This window comes from Canis lupus, chromosome 11 (assembly GCF_048164855.1).
Source record: "Canis lupus baileyi chromosome 11, mCanLup2.hap1, whole genome shotgun sequence".
In the NCBI taxonomy this organism is placed as follows: domain Eukaryota; kingdom Metazoa; phylum Chordata; class Mammalia; order Carnivora; family Canidae; genus Canis; species Canis lupus.
In genome coordinates, this window is record NC_132848.1 from 28938826 (window position 1) to 28964049 (window position 25224).

A 25224-nucleotide genomic window follows, 5' to 3' on the forward strand; every position below is an offset into this window, starting at 1 on the left:
GAGAGTCAGTGACCTTTATTTGCTTTTTGAGACTCAAAGCAGGCAGAGGAATGGGAAAGCTTTATAGTAGAAAAAAGGAAAGACTGTAGGTGTGCTCTGATCAGAAGTTGTTGGCATGGGGAAGCTGAAGGATTAACCTGATGGAGACACAGAAAAAAAATAAAGGAAATAACATTGGCATCACAGAGACAAATTAGGAAATAGTTACAATAATTGTGAGATGATAAGGAATTGGACTGGAGTAGCAGTGAAATAGATATTTCAAAAAGGCAGTTAAGAATTGGTGTGAGGAGTGGGATACCTGGGTGGCTCAGCAGTTGAGCATCTGCCTTTGGCTCAGGTCATGATCCTAGGGTCCTGAGATTGAGCCACACGTCGGGCTCCCTGCTCAGTGGGGAGCCTGGTTCTCCATCTCCCCTTGCCCATCCCACTGCTTGTGTTGGCTCTCAATCTCTCTCTCTCAAATAAATAAAATCTGTAAAAAAAAAAAAAAAAAGAATTGGTATGAGATTGAATGAAAACAAGAGTCACAGGTGACTATTGACAAAGTTCTCTAACCTATGAGGGGAGATTATGTTTGTATCATGATTAGGAATAAGGAAGTGTCAAATAGAGATTAGGCCTTTGACCTGGAGAGGTTAGTGTATTAGTTTGTTAGGACTGCCATAATCAAGTACCATAAATTGGATGGCTTAAATAATAGAATTTTATTGCCTCACAGTTCTGGAGGCTAGAAGTCCAAGGTCAAGATTGGTTCCTCCTGAGGTCTACGAGGGAGAATCTGTTCCATGCCACTTCCCTAGCTTCTGCTGGTTTTCTGGTGACCTTCATTCAGTATTCCTTGACTTGTAGAAGAATCACCCTGTTTCTGCCTTCATCTTCACACGATATTTTTACTGTATGTACGTGTGTTCAAATTTCACCTTTTTATAAGGATACCAGTCATGTTGGATTAGATGTTTACCCTATTCTAGTATGACCTCAATTTAACTAATCATATCTATAATTACTTTATTCCCACATAAGGTCACATTCTGAGATATTAGGGTTTGGGACTTCAGTGTATGCATTTTAGTGGGGACAGGAACCCACAGCAGTTAGTAAGAATCAGGTACAGCCAAGGGTCAATCACTGTTGGCCCATAACCTCCTCAGGAGCTTTCCAGGGATAGTCTGAAATCAGCCCCCATAGATGGAGGGCAGAGAGAAACTGAAGAAAGAGGCAGGCCACTCTCTTGGTGGGTGGCCATTTTGCTCAGCAAAGGGAACTTACATATGAGGCTTGTCTTGGGCAGCAGCAGTAGATCTCTGCACCCACCCACCAAATTTTAAAAGTATATGTAGAGGCCTTAACTGCACTGAGTCATGTATACTGTGCAGGTATTTTTCAATACCACACCACTATCTCAAGGCTATGTCCTTGGAAAAATGGGAAAGACAAGCAAAACCCATACTCCAAGGAAAGGGGAGGGGGCAAGGAGCTCCAATTGTCTGAGCCTACCTCACAGGTCAACAGGAATTCATGTCTTCTGATGACATCCCCTAACAAGCATCACAATGCAGAAGATACAATCTGTACTCAATACTGGCTATAGTCAGAAACATGTAAATCAAGGTCTAAGGAAATCTAGTATCTTTTTAGAAAATGAAGAGGTTGAAATAGAATATCTCTACCATCCCTTTCTACCTTTCCTGTTCAATCATTCCTTAAAGATCAAAGAAAAAACAAGAATAGAAAGCCAGGAGATCAGAATAGGGTTGCCAGGCCAAAAATAGGGAATACAATAACTTAGACACCTGAGAAAGGATATCTTTCAGGGCATAAAGAGGGATTAGGACCTTGGACACCAAGCCACACCCAGTCACGTTGTCTTCACCTGACTCTGGCTTGGATATAGTGAATGTTTATAATTTTTTTATTGTGAAGTTTCCATTTCTCTGTTATAATAACATCCTGGTTTTCTTTTAAAGAGTTCTCTCTCAAGACACCTGGGTAGCTCAGTCAGTTAAGTATCTGCCTTTGGCTCAGGTCATGATTGCAGGGTTCTGGAGCCCATATCGGGCTCCTTGCTCAGTGGGGAGTCTGCTTCTCCCTTTACCCCTCTGCTCTCTCATCTCTCTCTCACTCACTCACTCTCTCAAATAAATAAATAAAATCTTTAAAATAGGGATCCCTGGGTGGCGCAGCGGTTTGGCGCCTGCCTTTGGCCCAGGGCGCGATCCTGGAGACCCGGGATCGAATCCCACATCGGGCTCCCGGTGCATGGAGCCTGCTTCTCCCTCTGCCTGTGTCTCTGCCTCTGTCTCTCTCTCTGTAACTATCATAAATAAATAAAAATTTAAAAAAAAAAAAAATCTTTAAAATAATTAAAGAGCTATAACTTCCCAATTCATGTAGCCTATTCTGAGACGTTGGATACTGAGTGACAGTTGCAAAGATTAAAACATGAATTAGAAGCCACTCATTTGTGCAGTGACAGCAGGGCAGCAGGGCCAGCAGCAGCAGCGGTGACCTGGCAGTCTGTTCCTGCTGTTAGACTGCAGGTTTCTGATTTCTTAACTGCAGTGTTGCTCAAACTCCTGTCCATTTCCTGGGTGGTTTTCCAGCCTCCTGTCAATTCAGTGACTCCTAATGTCCTTCTGACAGATTTTCCTTTGTTTCAGTTAGCCAGAGTTGTACTATACTACTTGCAATCTAGAACTCCAAACAAGGCACAGAGAAAGTGATTCCCAAATGCTGTTTCAGGGAAATGGAGAAAAAGGAAGCCAGGGAGAGCTTGCTTAACACTCAAATGAGAGATTCCTTATTATTCATACTCTTCATATACTCTATCCCAGTAGAGGCCAATGTGGAGCTTGAACTCATGACCTTGAGATCAAGACCTGAGCTGAGAGCAGACACTTAACTGACTGAGCCACCTAGGTGTCTCAGTCTTTAATATTTTAGAAGAAAGTTGGGATTTTACTTGACTGAATATAAAAAAAAAAAAACAACAACCTGAAAATAGCAGTGTCTTAAACAAAATCAAGGTATATATCTCTCGTTGACAAGCCATCTGAAGCCAGGCAGTCCAGAGATTCTATGGGACCCTACTTTGTCATCAGGTTTCTGTCTTGACCATCCTAGCTTGGCTTCCATGCTCAAGGTCACTTTATGCCCTAAGATAGTGCTTGGAACTCTTGTTAGAGAAACCAAGCTGGAGGAAGAAAGATGAAAGGCAGAAGGGCAGAAAAAAAAAGGGTTCCTTCCAGCTGAGTCAGCCCCTGTGAAGCAGCCCTCCCACACACTTCTGCTTGTATCTCATTGGCTTGAACTCAGTTATACAGCCATATCTACACACAAAGAAGTAGGGAACTAGTCTTTTGTTCTAGACAGCAATATGCCCAGCTAGAATTTTGAGTTCTATAATTAAGGGGAAAAGGGAGAACAGTTGTTGGGTAAGCAACTAGCAGTCTACCGCAAAGTCTTTTACTTCCTCAGCAAAGACAAACTCATTGAAGGTCTGTTAAAGACAATGCAGAGCATTTCAGGGGTTTTCTATTTGTCCCAGTAGAGCTGATTAAGGAGTATATCAGTTAGAATGCCTTCAGCTGCAGAACACCTGGCTGGTTCAGTGGGTAGAGTATTCGACCCTTGACCTCAAGGTGGTAAGTTTGAGCCCCACATTGGATGTAGAGATTACTTTAAAAAGAAAGAAAGAAAAAAAAAAAAAAAGAATGCCTTCAGCTGCAAGGAACAGAAAACCCAACTCAAAGAACTTAAACAATGAGGAAATAAGCCATCTCATATAATAAAAAAGTCCAGAAGTTGACCTTAATCAATTAACTAATTAACTAGTTGGTTCATTAATATAATTTATATAATAGTTAAGTTAATAGCAACTATATAATGTCATAAAGGGCCCAGGTTCTTTCTATTTTTTCACTTTCCCATCCTCACTGCTGATTTGTTCTCCAAAAGCTCCCTCATGGTCAAAAGATGGCTACAGCAATTTTCCTTCACATCCTAACATGACAACATCTAGATAAAAGAGCAAAGAATCAACCCACACAGCTGCCTTCAGCTCATGGGTTGGCTGGAGGGTCTAAGATGGCCTCACCCATATGTCTGGGGTCTTCTCAGGATGGATGAAAGGGCGGGACTTCTCTCTGTTATCATTCAGTAGTCTAGCCTGAGCTTCTACATGGTAGCTGGGTTCCAGGAAGGCAAGCACTTATCGAGCCTCTACTTATCTCATGCTTGCTAATGTCCCATTGGCCGAAGCAAGTCGTGTGCCAAGCCCAGATTCATTGTGAGGGGACTACATAGGAGCTTGTTAGCCAGAAGCTATGGTTACTTGGAAGTCATCAATGTAATAATACTCTACAGGATACTATGTTGGGCCTTTGTAGGTAGGGAGAATTCATCTTCAAGAGGTTACAATATGACCAGGGACATGAAACACAAGCTATTATAAAGTTCAATAACAACACATGATTTAAATATTTAAATAACATTTTTAAGACTATGTAAGTCTAAAGGCAGACACAGAGAAAGGGGTTTCAACCTGGGAAAGCTAGTTGGAACTTTCCCAAGAGGTTTCATACAGTGGTGAATGTTCCATGCCTCAGGGTCAGGCCTTCTGCCTTCATCTTCAATGTGTTTAGTTCTTCCAGCATTGACTAATTTCTAGAGAAATGGCTCTGTCTGAATAAGCACACAAACTGCCAAGTGGAGTATACCAGAATGCTAGTGATATTGAAGAATGGACTATAATGGCAAGCTGATCAGATATAAAGATTGACCTGAACTACCCATTGCCTCAGTGAGCAAGTTCAAATGAAGCTAAGGTTGCTTGATAAACATGGAATCAGAATAAGGTTGCTTGATGTCCACAATAGCCAAACTATGGAAGGAGCTCGATGTCCATTGACAAATGAATGGATAAAGAGGAGGTAGGACATATACATGCAGACACATAATGGAATACTATTCAACTATCAAAAAGAATGAAATCTTGCCATTTGCAACAACGTGGATGGAACTAGAGGGTATTATGCTAAGCGAAATAAGTCAGAGAATGACAAATATATGACTTCACTCATGTAGAATTTAAGAAACAACATAGATGAACATAGGGGAAGGGAAGGAAAAATAAAATAAGACAAAAATAGATAGGGAGACAAACCATAAGAGACTCTTAACTCTAGGGAACAAATTGAAGGTTGCTGGAGAGGATATGGGTGGGGGGAATAGGACAACTGGGTGATGGGCATTATGGAAACATTTGATATAATGAGCACTGGGTATTATATGCAACTGATGAATCACTAAATTCTACCCCTAAAATTAATAATACAATATATGTTAATTAAATTGAATTTAAATTAAAAAAAAATTTAAGGGCAGCCTGGGTGGCTCAGTGGTTTAGCGCCGCCTTCAGCCCAGGGCGTGATCCTGGAGACCCGGGATCGAGTCCCACATCGGGCTCCCTGCATGGAGCCTGCTTCTCCCTCTGCCTGTGTCTCCGCCTCTGCCTCTCTCTCTCGTGTATCTATCATGAATAAATAAATAAAATCTTAAAAAAAAAAAAGAAGATTTAAAAAAAATTTTTAAAAAGAAGCTGTATCTCAGAACAAAGAAAAAGAATAAGGTTGTTTGAATATAAACTTGAATTATTAATGGCTGCTGACAGCACACTACATTCATCCTCATTCATTCACTCATATGTATATTTTAAATAAAGAGTATTTAAGACAAAAAGGTATAAAAATAATGCAGTTGATAATCATGAAATGAAACATTACCAATACAATTGAAGACCCCTGAGTATCCTCTAGGATTGAATCTCTTTCCTCCTCTACAGAATTAATCATTTTTCTGAATTTGTTGTCAAACACTCCTATACATTTCTTTTTTCTTACATTACATATATGTGCATCTCTAAGTTATAAAGCATACTGCCTTGTGGGCAGCCTGGGTGGCTCAGCGGTTTAGGGCCGCCTTCAGCCCAGGGTGTGATCCTGGAGACCTGGAATCGAGTCCCACATTGGGCTTCCTGCTTGGAGCCTGCTTCTTCCTCTGCCTGTGTCTCTGCCTTTCTCTGTTTCTCATGAATAAATAAATAAAATATTAAAAAAAATAAAGCATACTGCCTTGTATTCCACCAATACTGAGACACCAGTTAGTTGCCAAGTATAGCAGATACAGGAATGATTAATTAAGACAGTTCCTGGGATCCCTGGGTGGCGCAGCGGTTTGGCGCCTGCCTTTGGCCCCGGGGCGCGATCCTGGAGACCCGGGATCGAGTCCCACGTCGGGCTCCCGGTGCATGGAGCCTGCTTCTCACTCTGTCTGTGCCTCTGCCTCTCTCTCTCTCTCTCTCTCTCTCTCTGTGTGTGTGTGTGTGTGTGTGTGTGAGACTATCATAAATAAATAAAAAATTAAAAAATATTAAAAAAAAAAATAAGACAGTTCCTGATGTGTAGACTTGTAGGGAAAATCATCCAAATAACTATAAATGTGGCTAAGAGCTACAAAGCAAAAGTACAGGTAACTATGAGAGTACTGACTAAGGGAACTGGCTTGTCTGGGATTAACCTGACCAGGTTTGGGGCACGTACTAAGACCTGCCAGGCAGCCTGGAGATTCACATTGTTTTGACAAAGCACCCTCTACCTTGGGTAGCTCTTGGATGGCTGCTTTGCCACCCTTCCTACTACCCCCTTCCTCAAGCAGTTTCACTCTTTGGCAGAGAGCAAAAAGCCTGTCCAGAACACTATGACCTCAATTCAATTCACAAGTACTGTCAAGGGAGTCAACTCCCACATTTCTGAATCTAAGAACTGGTCTTTACAACAATTCCAGTAAAGGAGGTAATGTCATGTGAATCTATTTACACTGACTTATTTACTTTGTGCAGGAGTCCATTTAGGTGGACACAACAAGCCTGCAGTACTCCTGTAAATTTTCAAACATATATGCCTAGATTTAGATATTTATACAAAAATCCCTTTTGACTCCAGTACCAATCTGAACCACCCCCAGATCAGGTAGCATGTGTTTGTGTGTGTGTGTGTGTGTGTTTAGACTTGGTGTCCTTATTTGACATAGTCCTTCCTAAGTGATAACCCTGATGTGAAGTTGATTTTCCTCCAAGTGTGTGCAAACTATATTTTGCCTCTGTGATCAAAATTATGTAAACACCAGAGCTTTCTTTCTCATTATATAATACCTTTGAGACACCAGTTGGTGTTTAACTGACCCATCGATGTTTTCACTGTCTTTGTCCTTATGTTCTCATTTTTGGTCCCAGCCTGTTTTTCTTCACATTATTAAGTCTGTATTTCTAAAGTACAATTGTATTTCTAAAATGCAATTTTAAATATATAATTAAAGAACATAATTGTATACTTTCTGGTCAATTCTCCTCCTTTCCATTCTGTTGCTCAGCAGGATGTTGCCAACTCTCCTCTCAGAGTCTCCAATGAGCTCCATACCTGATCAACATCCCTGTATCTGTCTGGAGAACACAGAGGGCAGAAAAAAAGGGAGCCTTTTTTGAGGAATCTGTTTGAAAACATGAACTGGCCCCTCTACCTTCTGCTCAACTGCCTTAGCATATACCTACACCCTTCCTTTCGGCCTATGAAGGCTGACTTTTCCTCCTCGGATTTGTCAAAAGTAAACCAAGATTGCCAACCACCTTTTCCTCAGATTTGTATTTCCCAGGAAAATCGAGGCCCTGCTGTGGTTCTAGAGACTGTCAGGGCCTCCCAAGCACCAGCGGTGCCAGTCACACAACTCTGGCAGGTCTGATCTTTAACCTTTGAGCCACACCCAGGAGAGCTCAGAGATTGGGGTCCAGCACGTAACATGGTAGATGGTCCTTGACCACAGGAATCCAAAAGTTTGCTTGGGTCAGTTTTTTTTTTTTAATTTTTATTTATTTATGATAGTAACAGAGAGAGAGAGAGAGAGAGGCAGAGACACAGGCAGAGGGAGAAGCAGGCTCCATGCACCGGAAGCCCGACGTGGGATTCGATCCTGGGTCTCCAGGATCATGCCCTGGGCCAAAGGCAGGTGCCAAACCGCTGCGCCACCCAGGGATCCCACTTGGGTCAGTTTTATGCTTCTCCAGAACTAAAAAGCTACCACGGGAATGGACTTGGTCAGTCAGTCTGTGGTCAGTCCAAGCCTGTGATAGTCTTTTTCTATTGCTAGCATGCAAAGAGGAGCCCATAATGTCAGCCTTACCTGGACTTCAATTGCTGAAAAGCCTGGGATTGGCTGCAACCTTTGCAACAGTGGGCATGGTGGAGAACAGAGACTGTGGGAGTAAAGAGTAACAGAGAATTTGGGGAACCAGGAATCTAAAGAAAATTACATCCCTGTGCCTTACAATCTATTAGAACGTCTCAGAATTTTCTCTGGACTGGGAATCAGTTACCTCCCATGTGGCTGCATCCATCCTGATGGTGTCTATTCTCAACCATTATCCATCTTGAAGAGGAATTCAGTAGTCTGCGGCATCTTAATGGCACCTCCGTTACAAACACCCTCTACTGAGCACTAGAGAACATTACTGATTTCTTCTGAAGGTAAAACATTGCCTTATTGCCTCCTCCTCCTCTTCCCCCATGTAAAACATGTTTACTTTCTCTGGCTTCTCAGATTTTGCACTCCATACACATCATTTAACACTGTCTTTAAATTCATTTATATTCAACAAACCAAAGAGCCTTCAGCTACTAGGATCCCTTGACTTGGAAGGCTGCTAGGGAATTATAACAATTTTTTCTGTCACCAAAAGAATTTTTCTTGTCCCACCCTAATTAGGAAGGTAAATTTGCTGAGGCAAAGGGCAGGGTGGATGTATCATCCTGTGCATTTGTGTATGCAAGTGTAGTATTCGTCACACCTTGTTAATTATAATCCCCCCTTTCTCATTTAGAGTCTTTAAGATGCAGTAACACTGTTAATCTCTATGCTTGTGAGTCATTCTCTTTAATTCTTGACTATGTCACCCCTAGTGAGCTGAGTGTATAGTCTCAACTCTCTTCCTCCTCAGCTTGCTTGCATGCTGTGCTAAAGGGAGGAACCAAACAGCTGCCCCCATTATCTATCAAGAGAACAGAAAAAATATTGTTTCCAGGTGGTGATTAATGCCTCCAAATGCCAAAGGACAGACAGGAGATCACGTCTCTAAGTTTCCAAGCAAGGAGAGGACAGAAGTAGACCTTGAGTTTTTCTATTCATATGTATGAATAGGGGTTAACAAAAAAATCACAAAAGTTGGCATAAATAAATATTTTAAATGTAGGTAAAGACTAGAGATTTGCTGAAGCAGGGAGGTAGTGAGATGTTGGACATTTTATATGATTCTGTTTTCTCTTTGAATTATTTTCTTTCCAGAATTTTATCCCATATTTTTATATTGAATGTCTTGTCATTTAATTTTATTTCTGTCACACAGAATTGTGACACAAATATTAAAATATTTTATCTCATTTCCTATGATCATAAGGCTCTACATATTAAAATTTCTGGATTAGGGACACCAGGGTGGCTCAGCAGTTGGGTGTCTGCCTTCAGCCCAGGGTGTGATCCTGGAGACCCATGATCGAGTCCCACATCGGGCTCCCTGCATGGAGCCTGCTTCTCCCTCTGCCTATGTCTCTGCCTCTCTCTCTGTATGTCTCTCATGAATAAATAAATAAAATCTTTAAAAAATAAATAAAAATAAAATTTCTGGATTAAGTTATCATTATAATTATTTTTAGAACACAAGCAAAGTAACATAAATATATTAAAATTTAAAAACTGTGCAGCTTGGGTGGCTCAGCGGTTTAGCACTGCCTTCAGCCCAGGGCGTGATCCTAGAGACCAAGGATCGAGTCCCACATCGGGCTTCCTGCATGGAATCTGCTTTCCCTCTGCCTCTCTCTCTTTCTCTGTTTCTCATGAATAAGTAAATAAAATCTTTTAAAAAAATAAAAAAGTAAAACTTAATAACTATTAGACATAGACATTTTTTATTGGGAATATCTTTTTATTTTTTTAAAGTTTACTTATTTATTTAAGGAATCTCTAGAGACAAACACCCTTGAACACACAACCTCAAGACCAAGAGTCACATGCTTTTCCTACTGAGCCAGCCAGATACCCTGGGAATGTATCTTTTAATAAGATAGATGTAGATTAAGAAATAGATCCTGTATCCATGGAATAATATTACTTTCGACTATTCTTTTTTCCCCCCTCCTTTTTTATAGCTGTAAGTGCTGAGAAACTTTAATCACATAATTTAGTAGGTGGGAATAGAAAAGAGCTTTGTTACAGTAATGTCATTCAATTCTTTAATCTCCTTCCAAGTTATATGCCAAAAATCTCATGATCTATCTCAAGTTATTTTTAATGATTTACTGACTGAAAATTCCACATGGTTCTCTTTCCATTTTGTTGAAAGCAAATAACTGGAATTCTCCTAATTTGCAAAAAGGTGTTACCAATTCATTAGAATCATTTCCTTTTCTCACTTCTAGATCATTTCTAATTGTCCCTGTATTCAGCACCTCTGAGATTTGAACATACATGGCAAAGTCCATAGTAAGATTTTAGATAGAAGAGAAATATTCTTTTTGTTTGTAAAATAGGTGACATCTTAAATTTATCCATTTTATGAATTTTAGAAAAGAGTATATATGAAAGTTTATGTTTTGAAAATAGATTTCCTAAAAGCTCTGTTCCAATGTGTCCCTCATATACCATAGTTTGAAGGCAACTTCTTTAGGTTACCTTGTTGACTTAAGAATGTCAGTATTCTCAACCTCTTAAACCTAAACTACAATGAACCATGCTATCAAAAAACTAATCTTAGTCCTACCAAAGCAGAAAGCAGAGGCAACTATATTTCACATTTGGGGAGTTTAAGAACTATGAAATTGCAGAGTTGTAACACTGAGATGAGAGAATGTATGTACAGAACTTAGCATAGGTGGTTGACAGCAAAATAGCTTAAAAACAAAAACCTATGGTTTTAAAATCTAAACAAAAGAAATAATTCTCTTAATAATTCTCTTAATGGGGGATCCCTGGGTGGCGCAGCGGTTTGGCGCCTGCCTTTGGCCCAGGGCGCGATCCTGGAGACCCGGGATCGAATCCCACATCGGGCTCCCGGTGCATGGAGCCTGCTTCTCCCTCTGCCTGTGTCTCTGCCTCTCTCTCTCTCTCTCTGTGACTATCATAAATAAATAAAAATTAAAAAAAAAATAATTCTCTTAATGGTTGGAAATTGAGTCTTGAATATAAATTTTACTGCAATAATAGAACAGATAAAATGAAAAACAGCATTGATACTGTTGGCAGATAGAAGGTAAACCAAATTTGCAGAAAAACTTGACAGTTGAAAGAGAATGATAATCGTCCTGTGATCCCATGGGGAGGTAGTATAGCATAGGGTTTCTTGAGCAGCAGTTCTCAATTAGAGTCATCTCAATGTTCCCTCTGAGATGTCTTGTGACATTTTGTTGTCACAACTAGGAGGAGGAGATTCCATTGGCATGTAGTTGGTAGAGTCCAGAATGCTACAAAACATCTTACAATGCATAAGATAATCTTCACAACAAATTATCTGGCCCAAAATGTCAATAGTACCATGTGAAAACATTGCTAGCACATCTAGTTTTGAGTCCCAGCTCGGCCAATTGCTGTGTCACCCTGGGTGAGTGATGTAGCCTTTCTAAGCCTCAGCTTTCTCATCCAAGAGAGTGGAGAGATAATAACAGGTAATATTCATTTAGTGCTATGTGCCAGGCACCGCTCTTGAGTAGTATTTTCATTCGTTCCTTCTAAAATCTTATGAAGTACTGTTACCTCACTTACAGATGAGAATAGGATACAGTAAGCATGAGTATTCTTTTTTTTTTTTTTTTTTTTATGATAGTCGCACAGAGAGAGAGAGAGAGGCAGAGACACAGGCAGAGGGAGAAGCAGGCTCCATGCACCGGGAGCCTGACGTGGGATTCGATCCCAGGTCTCCAGGATCGCGCCCTGGGCCAAAGGCAGGCGCCAAACCGCTGCGCCACCCAGGGATCCCAGCATGAGTATTCAATAGCCATCAGTCTTAGTGGTAAGGCTTTATTTATTTATTTTTTTTAGAGAAGTTTTAGGTTTACAAAAAAATTGAGAAGTACAGAGATTTCCTATATAACTCCTGCCCCTCACATGCATGATATAGGAAAGATGTTGGGGTTTGGAGCCAATGGCTAAGAAAGAATTCTTGAGATGTTTTTGATGCAAAATGGTAGTTTTATTAAAGCACAAGGACAGGACCCATGGGCTCTGCACTAGGGTTGTGAGGAGTGGCCCATGATATACTTTCAAGTTGGGAGGGGGTTAGGGAGAGCGTAAGTCTCTAAGGAATTTCAGAAGCAAGGTTTCCAGGATTTTGAGGGAGCCAGCTATTGTTAGGAAAAGGTGATTTATTACTAATAAAACCTTAGTCATGAGACCCTTCAGATGTATATCAGTGGGCCATATGCTTGGGGGATGATTGCCAACATACCTTGGGGGGGTTTAGAGATCAAGGAAGTTTCAAAGAAATTTTTATATGTTAAATAGACTTACAGGATCCTGAAGATTGGGCTAAGATTGCCTTTTGCCCTTAGCAAAGTATTAACATCGAGGCAGCTGAGTTCCTAGAGGAATGTCACTCTGCCTGTTTCAAGGACTTGTCAGTGGGCTGTACGGAGTAAGAAAACCTAATCTTTCTTTTGCCTTTGTTTCCCACATCAATGCAGAGCCATTATCAACACTCTCCACATTTATTACAATTGATGAACCTACACTGGCATATCATTATCACCTGAAGTCCATAGTTTACATTATGGTTCCTTCTCTGGGTTTGGATACACGTATAACGATATGTATTCACCATCATGGTACCATACAGAATAGTTTCACTGTCCTAAAAAATCCTCTGTACTCCATCTATTCATCACTCCCTCCCTGCTAACCTCCCTGGCAATCATGGATCAATTTATTGTCCCCATAGTTTTGCCTTTTCCAAAATGTTATGTAGTTAGAATCATACAGTATGTAGCCTTTTTAGATTGACTTCTTTCACTTAGTAATACACAGTTAAGATTCCTCAGTGTCTTTTTAAAGCTTGATAGCTCATTTCTTTTTAGTGCTGAATAGTATTTCCCTTCCCTTGATGTACCATAGTTTATCTGTTCACCTATTGAAGAATATCTTGGTGCCTTCCAAGTTTAGGTAATTATGAGTAAAGCTACTATAAACACCCATGTGCCGGTTTTTGTCTGTATGTAAGTTTTCAAATCTTACATTAAATACTAAGGAGCACAATTGCTGGATCATATGGTAAGTGCTTAGGTTTTCAGAAAAAAGATGAAGTGAGCAAAGCATAGTTCCTTTTTCCCAACAGTCTTGCCTGTTACTAACAAAATTCCTAGGTTCTCTGACAGCTCTATTTAATGAAAATCTTTCCCTGTATTTTGAAAAAATGTAATAAGCTTCAACCATCTTTGGTGAGAAAACATATATCAAGAATGAGAAATGCATACTGTGGATTCACGTTATTTAAAAAAAAAAAAAAAAAAAGCCTGCCATAGGAAAACTAAAAGTTCACCTTTTTGGGGAGGTGTTATTAACCTGATAATGATACAAATATATAATTACATACTGTGAAAAGCCTTATGAAGACAAAGGAGCTATGAGATGCTATAGATAGGGACCTGATCTAGTAGCAAAATATGATTTTTCCTCGACAAAACAGAGGGAGGGTTTCAGTGGACCTAACTTAATTTATAAATTATTTATAAAGAGAGCCTCAGATTTAATTAGCCTATCTGCTAAATAGGCAAAACAGTCTGAATTATTCCTTAAGTGCCTGTACAGTCTAAATCACAGGAGCTTGTTTTGTCACTCCTACAAGGTTTATCTTTGAGACTTACCTTCATATCCCACCCATTAGCAAATCATTAGCTACATTTTCAATTAGACCATGTCTCCTTTACCCCTTGCTATTAGTCTGCACCGAACCCCATCATCTCTTGCCTAAACTAGTGCACTAGCTTCCTAATTAGTCTACCTGCTTTTGCCCCAACTCACTCTCAATTTATTCTCTATTCTGTAGTCATAGGGGCCCTTTTATTATGTCACTCTAAAAACTTTATAGAGATTTCCATTTTACAGAAAGGAAAAAACAAAGTCCTTACAGCAGCCTACAAATCCTTCAAATCTCTCCCGTCTTTCCTCATTACAGCCCGCCACGGCCTTTGCATGTGTTCCTTCCTCTGCCAGCAAAGCTAACTCCCTCCCTTTAGGTCGCTGCTCAGATGTCACTGAATTAGAGAGGCCTTCCCCCAGGTCACCCCATGTAACACCGTGACATCCATACACTCCCCTCCCCCACAGACACAGAAACACTATCCCCTTTCCTCGCTTTTTCTATTTTAATCAGCAATCTTTATTTTTTAGTTAGCAATCTTTAAATAACATAAAGATTCATTGTTTTATTCCCCCCATTGTGGTATAAAGCCCATGAGGGCAGGAACTCACGTGTCCAGTGCCCTCTGCCCCAGTGCCTAGCACAGTGCTGGGCTGATGCAGTGTTCAGCACAGGTCCAGTGGTTCCAATTGTCCATCTGCGCTACGGCCCCAAGGACCTCTGAACGGCTTGTCACCAAGCTCCTTTCCTTGAGCTCCTTTTGTCATAATTTGGGAAACATTTACAACCAAGAGACAACAGCCCCCACAATGAAGGACCTCGAATCCCGCGCCCCCGCCCCCCTCCCCCATCTGTAGAAATAAACAAAAGAGACATCAGATGAGCAGCTCGCGAGGGCCTTAGCAGCTCAACAATTCTGTGACGCTGTCTGGCCAGGTTTGTGAGACCGTCAAGCTCAGTCTGAGGGAGGAGGCAGGAAGTTGGAAACCAGCGTGGAAGGAACTGAGAGGAACATGCTCCGGCCTGGTTAAAAACACGTGCTCAGGCCTTCACCTTCTCTGTGTCGAAAGGCCACGGCTTTTAACCGTCCTCGCCCGGGGAGGGCGCTGAGGGCCTGCCAGGACCTCCCGAGGCAGCGCCGACGAACGGAGACCATGGGACCCGGGAGTCTTCCTCAACAGGGGCTCCACCTGCGTGTTGGTTCTTTGTTAGCCAACTGCGCTCAGCCCCCGACCGTGAATATTCTGCTCAGAAAACGCACTTCGGTGTGAACCAAGCGTAGCAGGGAGTGCTTTAACCTGACTGGGACCTCGTCCGCCGACCACCTCCCGAGAGAACCGACAAGGAGCATCCATCATGGCTGCCGGCAACAGCGCAGCGAGAGGCAACCGAAAGAAAATGGCGCCGGGGCGCGCGGCCGGTGACGGCAGGCCCAGGCCGGCGGAGCGACCCAGGGACGCCATCCAGGAACCCTGAAGACCCGCCTGGACCCAAGGCGCCGGGAAACCCTGACACTTCACGACTGCAATATGGAGGACGGTTATTGTGTCTGCAAACCAACTTGCACAAGGAGGCCCGTGTTCCGTCCCGCGTTCGGAACCCGGCAAAATCTTCTATTCTCCAAACAGAATGCGTTACGCACACTGCGCATCTTCGCAATAGTGGGCCGGGTAACGACGCAAAGAATGTTACGTCGCACCGGAGGCTCTTCCCCTCACCCCACCCCACGTTCTAGTTCAGGTGGCGCGAGCACTCTACGCCCGCTTCGTACTTTATTTTTCTTCTACGGACTGCAACATGTGCCGGTCTGCGCAACTGACGTAAATGGCTTCCAAGAATGCCCTTAGTACTCCGCCAAGCCCTCGGGCTATTCCAAGACGCTGTTTACGTATCGTCTCCGACGTACGTAGCGTTAAGCTGGAGCAGTCTCAGCGCCGGCCGCCATTTTGTGCAGTCGCTGGGAAGGAAGGAGACGCCTAAACCGCGGCACTGCCGGGTTTGAGCGTAGCCAAACCTACCCACAGTTTTTATAACCCCGATTCTCTGTGTTTTGCTCCCGTCTCCGACGAGAGAGGCGGCGACGGTGGCGTCTGCGACGGGAGACAGCGCGTCGGAGCGAGAGAGCGCCGCGCCTGCCGCCGCCCCAACAGCGGAGGCGCCGCCGCCATCGGTCGTCACCAGACCGGAGCCGCAGGCCCTCCCGAGCCCGGCCATCCGTGCCCCGCTCCCAGATCTCTATCCGTTTGGGACCATGCGCGGAGGCGGCTTTGGGGACCGGGACCGGGATCGTGACCGTGGAGGGTAAGGGGGGAGGGGGAGAGGGAAGGCCTCGCGTGTGCGTGGGCCGGGGGGAGGGGGAAGGTTGTTTCCTGAGGAGACCGCAGCCTGCCGCCGAGCGGGAGACCTGGAGCGGACTGCAGGCCTGGGAGCGACGCCCCCGACTCCGGGAGGCGAGGCGACCTGGGACATAATAGCGGTTTGGTGTGCGGGCCTGCGGGTGGGCCTGCGCCCCGGGATCACGGGAGACCCGGCGTGGGGGGGCGGCCTGGCGACGCCCCAGCCCCTCCTTTCGGACCGCAGTCGTGGCGGGGAGCCGGAGCGGCGGCCCGAGCGCCGCAGACCCAGCCTGGCCTCGCCTCGCCGCCCGGCTGCCGGGCCCGGCCGATTTGGGCAAGTCATTTGATCTCTCCAGGCCTCAGCGCTCATCTGTAAAACACGGATGTTCTTGCTGAGAAGAGGAGGAGGTCTCCGAGTTCGGCCTGGGAAAATCTTGACGCCAAATGGCTTCCCTTATCTTATCTGTCGCCAGAGATAACTGCTAAAGGAACTGGAAATCGAGTTGGAAACTAGACGCCAAATGGCTGATTTCTAGTTTTAAATGTATCTTAAAATCCCCCTTAGTGGTATTTCAGATAATTCGAAGGAAGCACTTTGGACAGTAAAGCAGTGGAATTGTTTGCCATCTAAATGATCTTATTTGAGGAGGGGAGGGAGGGTTTTTTGTGGGTTTTTTTGTTTGTTTTTTTTTTTGGTTACTGTAGGGTTCCCTCCCACCCTGTGTTCTGTTCTTCTCCAGTTGGACTGGAGTATTAGTTGCTCGGCCTGGTTAGAAAGTTTCGATGCGATAATGCCACGGCTGAAAGTTAACAAGATTAAAGTTCTTCCCAGATACTGAGATTCAGATCTTAACATAAGTTAAAGGGAAAAGTTGCCTAAGAGATGCGAATGTTCGTGCTGTTAACTTTTTGTAATAAAGGTCTTATCTCTGGATAAATAATAATGGAACGCCAGTTATTAATATATATACATATGTGACCTTGGGCAAGATCCTGGACCTTTTTGTGAGCCTATTTTCTCAACTGAAGATGGGCATAATAATTGCCTTTACTTTGCATTGTTTTCGGGAATTGAGATCTATGTAAAATTGTGTCTTTGTGATAGGTGTTCTGTTGATATTTTCTCCAAACATTTTTGTCTTTTGCGGTTCAAATACAGAAGTCCCAGACCTCTAGTCATAAGCACCTCAATTCACTTGAATTGCCGAATAAAAAGGATTATTGTTTATACCTTGTTAGAAAAGAAAATATTTGATCTTAGTGTTAAATTTGGAGGGCTAGAAGTGGAATGTTTGCTTAGAGTTTCACAGTATAGCTCAATTTAGAAGTGAATTTCAGTGCAACCACTTGAGACAAAGAATTTTTGACATTACCTAGTAGAAAATGACCCAATAATTCCTTTCTTAAGCTTTGTACCCTAGACACAAGCCTAGAGAAATCATTGTACGTGTTCCCCAGCATTCATGTACAAAAAATGTTCATACCAGCACTCTTCATGAAAATATTGGGAACCACTCTTCTGTCTAGATAAAGGGTGGGTATTCATTACAGTAGAATGTAACACAACCGTGGAAGAAAAAAAAAAAAAACTTGCATCAAAATGGATGACCAGCAAACATTGAAAAAGCAAGTTGTGGTAAAAGGATACGTATATGACCGGACTCCAAAAAGCAAAAATCAAGATGGTAGTTGTAGTGGGTTTGTAAACTTGAAATAGGCACAGAGGGCTACCAAGGTACTGATCATGTTCTGTTTCTTTACCATACCATAGGTGTTTGGTTTAATACTTAATTTCACCATATACATGTTTTAACAAATTATTTGAAAAGAAGAAAAAGTAAATTACTGATCCATATTTCTACCCCATATTGACTATCAGATGACATTTTTTTTAAAGCTTTAAACTTTTCACACAAAATGGCACTTTTTCATGATGTCTGTGTCCTAATTCTACATTTACCATGAAATTGCATTTATGATTTTGAGTTACTATATTCTTAACAATTACAGAGCCGAAATAGATTATTTTGAAGAGAATAAAAGTGAGGTTAGTGTATATGTGTACATGTAAAATCCAAAAGTGATGTGCCTTGTACATTTAAACTAGCATGATATTGCACATTAATATAAATCTTCAGAGTTGTGTTTATTGCAAAGCAAAATTAAACTTAATGAGTGTAAGTATAGTATGCTAGGGATTAGGTTATGTGCATCTTTGAAGGATGGCAAGAATGCTCAAAAATTCTACAAGAGTAGGAAAAAAGGCTATCTTGAGTTTTGAGGTAAGCTTTAATTATAAAGGTGGAAGACAGCATATTTTTAAAGAATTAGGTGTTTCAAATTATATGTGTAGTGTAGAATGGTATGTCTTAGATAAATAGTCAAGGCCATAGGGAGATAGGAAAAAACCTCTCCTTTTGAATAAGTCTCAAAAGGAATGTTAATTTCCAAAGTTCTGTTTTCTTGTAGATCATTAGCTTAAGGTCTGGGTAGCATTGGAATGCAGCAGCAGCATTCGAACAACATCTAGAAACCACATAAATTAGTATGAACTGGGCTGACAAACTCTAAAAATTGACTTTACAATTCTTTGTAAGCCTGACAATCTAAAGACTTGGCTGATCTCTATAGATATGTGTTAGTTGCTTCATTTATAAGGAGGGATGTTGATGCAGGTGGTCTTTGTTCAGTATTGAGGTTTGGGCCTGATATCATTGATGCTATCATGTGTGTGTATATCTTTTGATTCCTGGTTTCTCATAACAAGTAGTATAAATGGAATCCACCAAGTTCTGCCCTTTGAGTGTAGATACTCAGTAGTCCCAAGAAAATTTTCCACTATCAGTCTTTGTATGTTTGTATTTAGAGAAATGTCTAGCTGGGTAAGTAAGTTTTAGGAACACTTTGAATTCCAGGAAATTGAGGCCCTTTGAAATATTACAGCTACTGCCTGTCGATTATAAAGTGGAACCATCTGCAAGATGATGATATGAGTGGGTTAGAGTGGGAAAAGGAAGTTAAATTGAAATTCACAGTGTGTTCAGGAGTAAGGAAACGGAATGAAAACATCGTGTAAGTGTATACTATTTGTATACAAAGCAATGCCCCACACTTTGCTAGGTTGAAATACAGAAATGAAAACCATCTTCATGTTTTAGGAAAAGTAAGATGTTACAAGTTCGCCTAGTGGAAGATAGGCTTTAAATCTGTTTTGAATTTTTAAAACCTAATTAATACAAGAGGTGCCTGGCAGACTCCATTGGAGCATGTGACTCGATCTTGGGGTGGTGAGTTTGAACCCTATGTTGGATTTAGATTAATAAAAAGAATAAACTTAGAATAAGTAAAACCTTGAAGATTTCCTTTTTTTTTTTTTTTTTTTTTTTTGTAAATTTGTAGTCACATTAATAGTACTATTTTCCCTGGGAACAAAAAGAAAGTAAAGGTGGAGATAAAAAGGAAGGACAGGTCATAAATCAGTTCTGGCTATTCATTAGCCTAAACTAAATGTGAAGAGTAGCCTGCTAGTCTTGGGGAGGGGGTCTAGTAGTTTTCCTTAAATTAGCAGACAATAGGAGTGCTTATCACAATTAGTGATAAAGAGTTTTAAAGAAACTTCCTGTATGGGACAGCTTGGCTTGAAGTATATTCTTTCCCTGCCCACAATGTTGCCTTTAATTTAAACATAAACTAATGCCTTCCCTTGCCTACCTGTCTGAATGCTAAGTAAGAATATTCGATTTGATATCTCCAGTACCTGGTACAGTAACTATTTGTTGAATGAATACAGTTATGCTAACTTGTACTGAGTGCTTACTATGCCAGATACTTTTTTTCTTTAAGATTTTTTATTCATTTATTCATGAGAGACACAGAGAGAGGCAGAGACACAGGCAGAGGGAGAAGCAGGCTCCATGCAGGGAGCCCGACATGGGACTTGATCCCGGGACCCCAGGATCACACCCTGGGCCAAAGGCAGGCGCCAAACCACTGAGCCACCCAGGGATCCCCCAGATACTTTTTTTTTTTTTTTTTAAGATTTTATTTATTCATGAAAGATACACAGAGAGAGGCAGAGAAGCAGGCACCTCACAGGGAGCCCGATGTGGGACTCGATCCCTGGACTCTGGGATCACGCTGTGGTAATCAGATGCTCAGTGCCACCCTGGCACCCCTGCCAGATACTTTTTTGAGCACTTTATATTAGTCACTTCAGGGATCCCTGGGTGGCGCAGCGGTTTAGCGCCTGCCTTTGGCCCAGGGCGCGATCCTGGGGACCCGAGATTGAATCCCACGTCAGGCTCCCGGTGCATGGAGCCTGCGTCTCCCTCTGCCTATGTCTCTGCCCCTCTCTCTCTCTCTCTCTCTCTCTCTCTCTGTGACTATCATAAATAAATAAAAATTTAAAAAAAAGATTTTATTAGTCACTTCATTTTCACAACAATCTCTGAAATAAGTGGTTGTGTTGTTTCTACTTTACAGAGGAAACTGGAGTATAAAGAATTTAAATTGTTCAAATTGTACCATAAGAGGCAGAATCAAAATTCAAACCTTTGCAGTGATTTCTAAACTTAGAGTTGTTAATTTTTTATCTGTTGTAATCATACCTGTAACAATGTTACTGGATTGTGAAGGAAGTTTTACAGACTTTTTCTCCATACTTTTGAGTAAGAATAAAAAAATATTCTTTGGAGGGGGCTTGATAGTATCCTAGGAAGCAGTCTTTTTGCTTGTTCTTATGCCACCCAAGGTATATTGCTTTTAAGATACTAATAAAAAGTTTTTGGTGTTTCTAGATTTGGTGCAAGAGGTGGTGGTGGCCTTCCCCCAAAGAAATTTGGTAATCCTGGGGAGCGTTTACGTAAAAAGAAGTGGGATTTGAGTGAGCTCCCCAAGTTTGAGAAGAATTTTTATGTAGAACATCCAGAAGTGGCAAGACTGACTCCGGTAAGTTTGGGGGATTTACCTTTTTTCTATACGCAGTAATGAACCAAGTTAACATTAGGCAGACTTCACTGCTGTTAGATGTTTATTCTAGTGTAGTAGTTCCCTTAGATTCTTACTAAGACTACTGGTACTTGCATGAGGAAACAGTTTAAATATTTACCTAATCTATTGTTTGGTTCTCGTTTATTGGCTATGCTTCCCAATTTGTCGTATATGAGATTTTAACTATATGAGGTATCTTGTCTTTCACCTACATTAAAACATTGACATAATGTACTTGTTTTTTTAACCTTGTTGTGATTGTTTTGGATTCCACTCATTGAAATGTTCAAAAAAAGATAATGATGGAAAAAGCACTTGGTCCAAGTTCCACTGTTTATCCCTCATCCTAGTTCTGACCCTTGGGCAAATTTCTTTTAATATTTCTAAGTGTCTGTTTTCTCATGGGGAAAATAGAACTCTTCTCACATGCTTCATTAACTCAAAGTTGGGAGGATCTTTGCAAATTAATGAAGTTGAATGTATATGAAAGCAGTATTAGAAGTGTTAGATATTTTCCAGTGTAACTGTATAGTTAATTGTTCATCTTGATTGGAACATAAAGTGTTATATGTTTAGAGTAACTTATTTTTCTTACTTCGTTTTCTTCCATAGTATGAGGTTGATGAACTACGCCGAAAGAAAGAAATTACAGTGAGAGGGGGAGATGTTTGTCCTAAACCTGTGTTTGCCTTCCATCATGCTAACTTCCCACGTAAGTGTTCTTCAGTCCAGGATTGTAATTGTTAATTTTATTGAATGGTAAACATGGATAATGGGTTATTTAAAGGTTTTGATTCAGGCTTAGGATTTTATTGAAAGAGGCAAGTTGAAACCCTTCATAAAGGTAATAATATACTTCTTTAAAAATTTCAAGACTTTTAAGTAAATGCTGTATTGTTGCATAAGAGTTTTTTTATGCTTATGTTTTTTATTTTTAAGCTTTTTTTGAGTTTTTCATCTTCCCCCTAGAAGTTTTGCCTCTACCTTTTAGAAAACCATGAAATTGCTTTCTAGCTGGATATAACTTGGCAAATAATACGTGACCAACAACCATGTGCCCATGCTGTATTAGAGACTTTAGGGCAATAGTTTTTAAGTATTGAAGGGAAGAGTAGATAACTAGGGCAATAGTCCTCTGAGATAGCCAGCAGATCAGAGATTCAGTAACTAAAGAAAAAAACAGCACTTCTCTTGGAGATATGAAGCTGGGTAAATCTTTCCTTTGATGAGCTGAATGGATTTTTTTTAGAATTCTATTGGCTGTGTCCTTGTTTTACCTGAAAGCACTGACATTTGTTCTCTTACAGAATATGTAATGGATGTGTTGATGGATCAACACTTTACAGAACCAACTCCGATTCAGTGCCAGGGATTTCCTTTGGCTCTCAGTGGTCGAGATATGGTGGGCATTGCTCAGACTGGCTCTGGGAAGACTCTGGCGGTATGTACCGGCAAGGGAATGTTAACATTATGGTAACTTATTTTGCAGATTATCCCATTAATTTTTTTTTTTTTAAGATTTTATTTATTCATGAGAGAGAGTGAGGCAGACACACAGGCAGAGGGAGAAGCAAGCTTCCTGCAGGAACCTGATGTGGGTCTCTGATCCCAGGACCCCAGGATCATGACCTGAGCCCAAGGCTCAACTGCTGAGTCACCATTCATTCTTTAAAAATTCTAATTCAGCAGCTCCTGGGTGGCTCAGTCAGTTAAGTGTCTGCCTTTAGCTCAGGTCATGATCTCAGGGTCCTGGGATCAAGCTCCACATCAGGCTTGCTGCTCAGTGGGGAGCCTCCTTCTCCCTCGGCCCCTCCCCCTTCCATTCATGCTTTCTTGCTCACTCTCCCCCTCTCTCTCAAAATAAGTAAATAAAATATTTTTTAAAAATTCTAATTCAGATAGTGTAGGTAGTTTCAGCTTTCTTAGGTATGGGGAATGTGTGAGTACGTTGTGTTCAAATTTACATTGCACATACGTGTAACAGTTGAGAGTTCTGTTTTCATTTTTGTGGTTAGGCATTATCAATTAACTATGGTAACTTAAAATAATGGCTTACTTTTGGAATAAGACTGTCATTGTTTTCCCCCCTCCCTAGTATTTGCTGCCTGCAATTGTTCATATTAACCACCAGCCCTACTTGGAAAGAGGAGATGGCCCAATTGTAAGTGTATTTATAATTCTAAAAATAATCACAGTTTAATGGTAACTGTGTTTCAGGCATTGTGCTTTACATGTGTTTTAGATTTTATTCTCAAACCCACCCTCTTTTTCTGGAAGTGATGTCTCCATCTTACTGATAAATTTTGACACAGTGCTATTAAATGATTAGTCCACAAAGTCATAATAGCTGTTAAATGGCTGAGTTTGATTTTGAATAGTCTTACTCTTTTTTTTTTTTTTTAATAGTCTTACTCTTAACTGCTATGTGTGCTGCCTTCATCTATAGGCATTTACTCTGCAGTAAAGTCAGAATTCTTAATTATTCAATGATGGTGTGAGGGATAAGGAAGTATGAAAATGATATCCCTGCCATTTGTATGTAAGTCACATTTAGGATATGTATTCTTTGTGGTTAAGTAATACTTTTAAAATTTTTATAGGGCAGTATGATTTTCTGGTTTATTTTCACTTTTGCTATTTCCTGTAAAATGTGTGGAGTGGTTATCAAACATTTTTAATACATTCTTACCTGTTTTTTAAAAATTGAGGGGTGCCTGACTGCCTCAGTCAGTAGAATATGCAGCTCTTGATCTTGGGCTGTGAGTTGGGAGCCCCACGTTGGGTGTAGAGATTACTTTTAAAAAAATCTTTAAAAAAAATAATCGAGCTTGCAGCTTGGATTTGATAAGTCTTTACAAATAGGTACATTATTACTGTCTCAAAATAGTCACAAAAAACTTTGCACACATAACTTTGCAATGTGTGATATATTCCACATTGCTAGTTGAATTAGCTAATTGAATTAGTAATATTTCATGGATCTACACAGAACAGGATCTGTTGTTAATATTGTATATAATAACCTATTTCAACGAGTCTTCTAATTTTGTATTGTTTTGATTATAAGTCACTGTTTTTAACCTAATGTGTCTGGCTGAAAGCTTACACTAGAAGTCAGAAAAATGTCTACTTTGCTCTTTCCTTATTCATCTAGTTTTCTACTAATATTTAATTTAATTAATTTAATCGTTGGCTAATGTCAGTTGTTCATTTTGTGAGAGTTGTTTACCTAGTTAAAACTAGGTAATACAATCTGTAAATCCACTTAAAAAGCACAAACTATAATGAATCCTATATCAAAAGTAAACCATCATTTCACATGCTAAATGTTTTCTATCACACTCCCATATGCTGTCTTAAACTGTCTTCCCCTACCCCCTCACATAATTTTTAAAGTACCAGATTAGACAATACAAAAAGAATTTAAATGACCTTTTTAATTTGATGGTGACTTAAACACGTGTGTTTGTTTCAGTGTCTAGTTCTGGCTCCTACCAGAGAGCTTGCCCAGCAAGTACAGCAGGTGGCTGATGACTATGGCAAATGTTCTAGATTGAAGAGTACTTGCATTTATGGAGGTGCTCCCAAAGGTCCCCAAATTCGAGACTTGGAGAGAGGTAATTTAAAATATATATATATCATGTAAGAATTAACAATTTTTCTCTTCTTACCAATTTTTATGAATGAAGTTGGAGAGGAAAATAGTGGATTATTTTTGGAAAAAATCCGTAATTCAGCAGCTTAAAAATTCCCAGGTACAGTTAAACTGCTAATAAGGGAAAAGTTTTTACAGAGACCAACTTTGTGGAGATTTGATGATTATAAATAAATCTCTATATCTTGCTTTCCCAAGTATTGTGTTAAAATTTAACTAGTGTGCGGTGCCTGGGTGGCTCAGTCTATTAAGCATCTGCCTTCAGCTCAGGTCATGATCCCAGGATCCTGGGA

At 40.9% G+C, this 25224-nt stretch overlaps 1 protein-coding gene and 1 long non-coding RNA gene across 5 annotated transcripts in view; one reads left to right on the top strand and one right to left on the bottom strand.

Moving 5' to 3' along the window:
* On the bottom strand, window positions 1-15898 carry LOC140642838 (uncharacterized). Of its 3 annotated transcripts, none has more exons than XR_012039239.1 (5): window positions 14563-15898; window positions 8236-8308; window positions 7393-7501; window positions 302-475; window positions 1-137 (listed from the first exon to the last, which is right to left on the bottom strand). It is a non-coding gene; the product is annotated as an uncharacterized lncRNA (long non-coding RNA). The 3 variants fall into 3 exon arrangements; XR_012039237.1 differs by having other exon boundaries at window positions 14220-15898; XR_012039238.1 differs by lacking the exon at window positions 14563-15898 and adding an exon at window positions 13956-14173.
* The window catches only part of DDX17 (DEAD-box helicase 17), a 20812-nt gene continuing 11287 nt past the window's right edge, over window positions 15700-25224 (top strand). The window contains exons 1-6 of one of the 2 annotated variants that reach the window (XM_072843940.1): window positions 15700-16252; window positions 21084-21234; window positions 21889-21988; window positions 22584-22717; window positions 23372-23437; window positions 24752-24893. In XM_072843940.1, the coding sequence (XP_072700041.1) occupies window positions 16203-16252; window positions 21084-21234; window positions 21889-21988; window positions 22584-22717; window positions 23372-23437; window positions 24752-24893 (643 nt within the window). In that variant the 5' untranslated portion in view covers window positions 15700-16202. The remainder of the gene's footprint in view (window positions 16253-21083; window positions 21235-21888; window positions 21989-22583; window positions 22718-23371; window positions 23438-24751; window positions 24894-25224) is intronic. The other variant, XM_072843941.1, reaches the window with a different exon arrangement.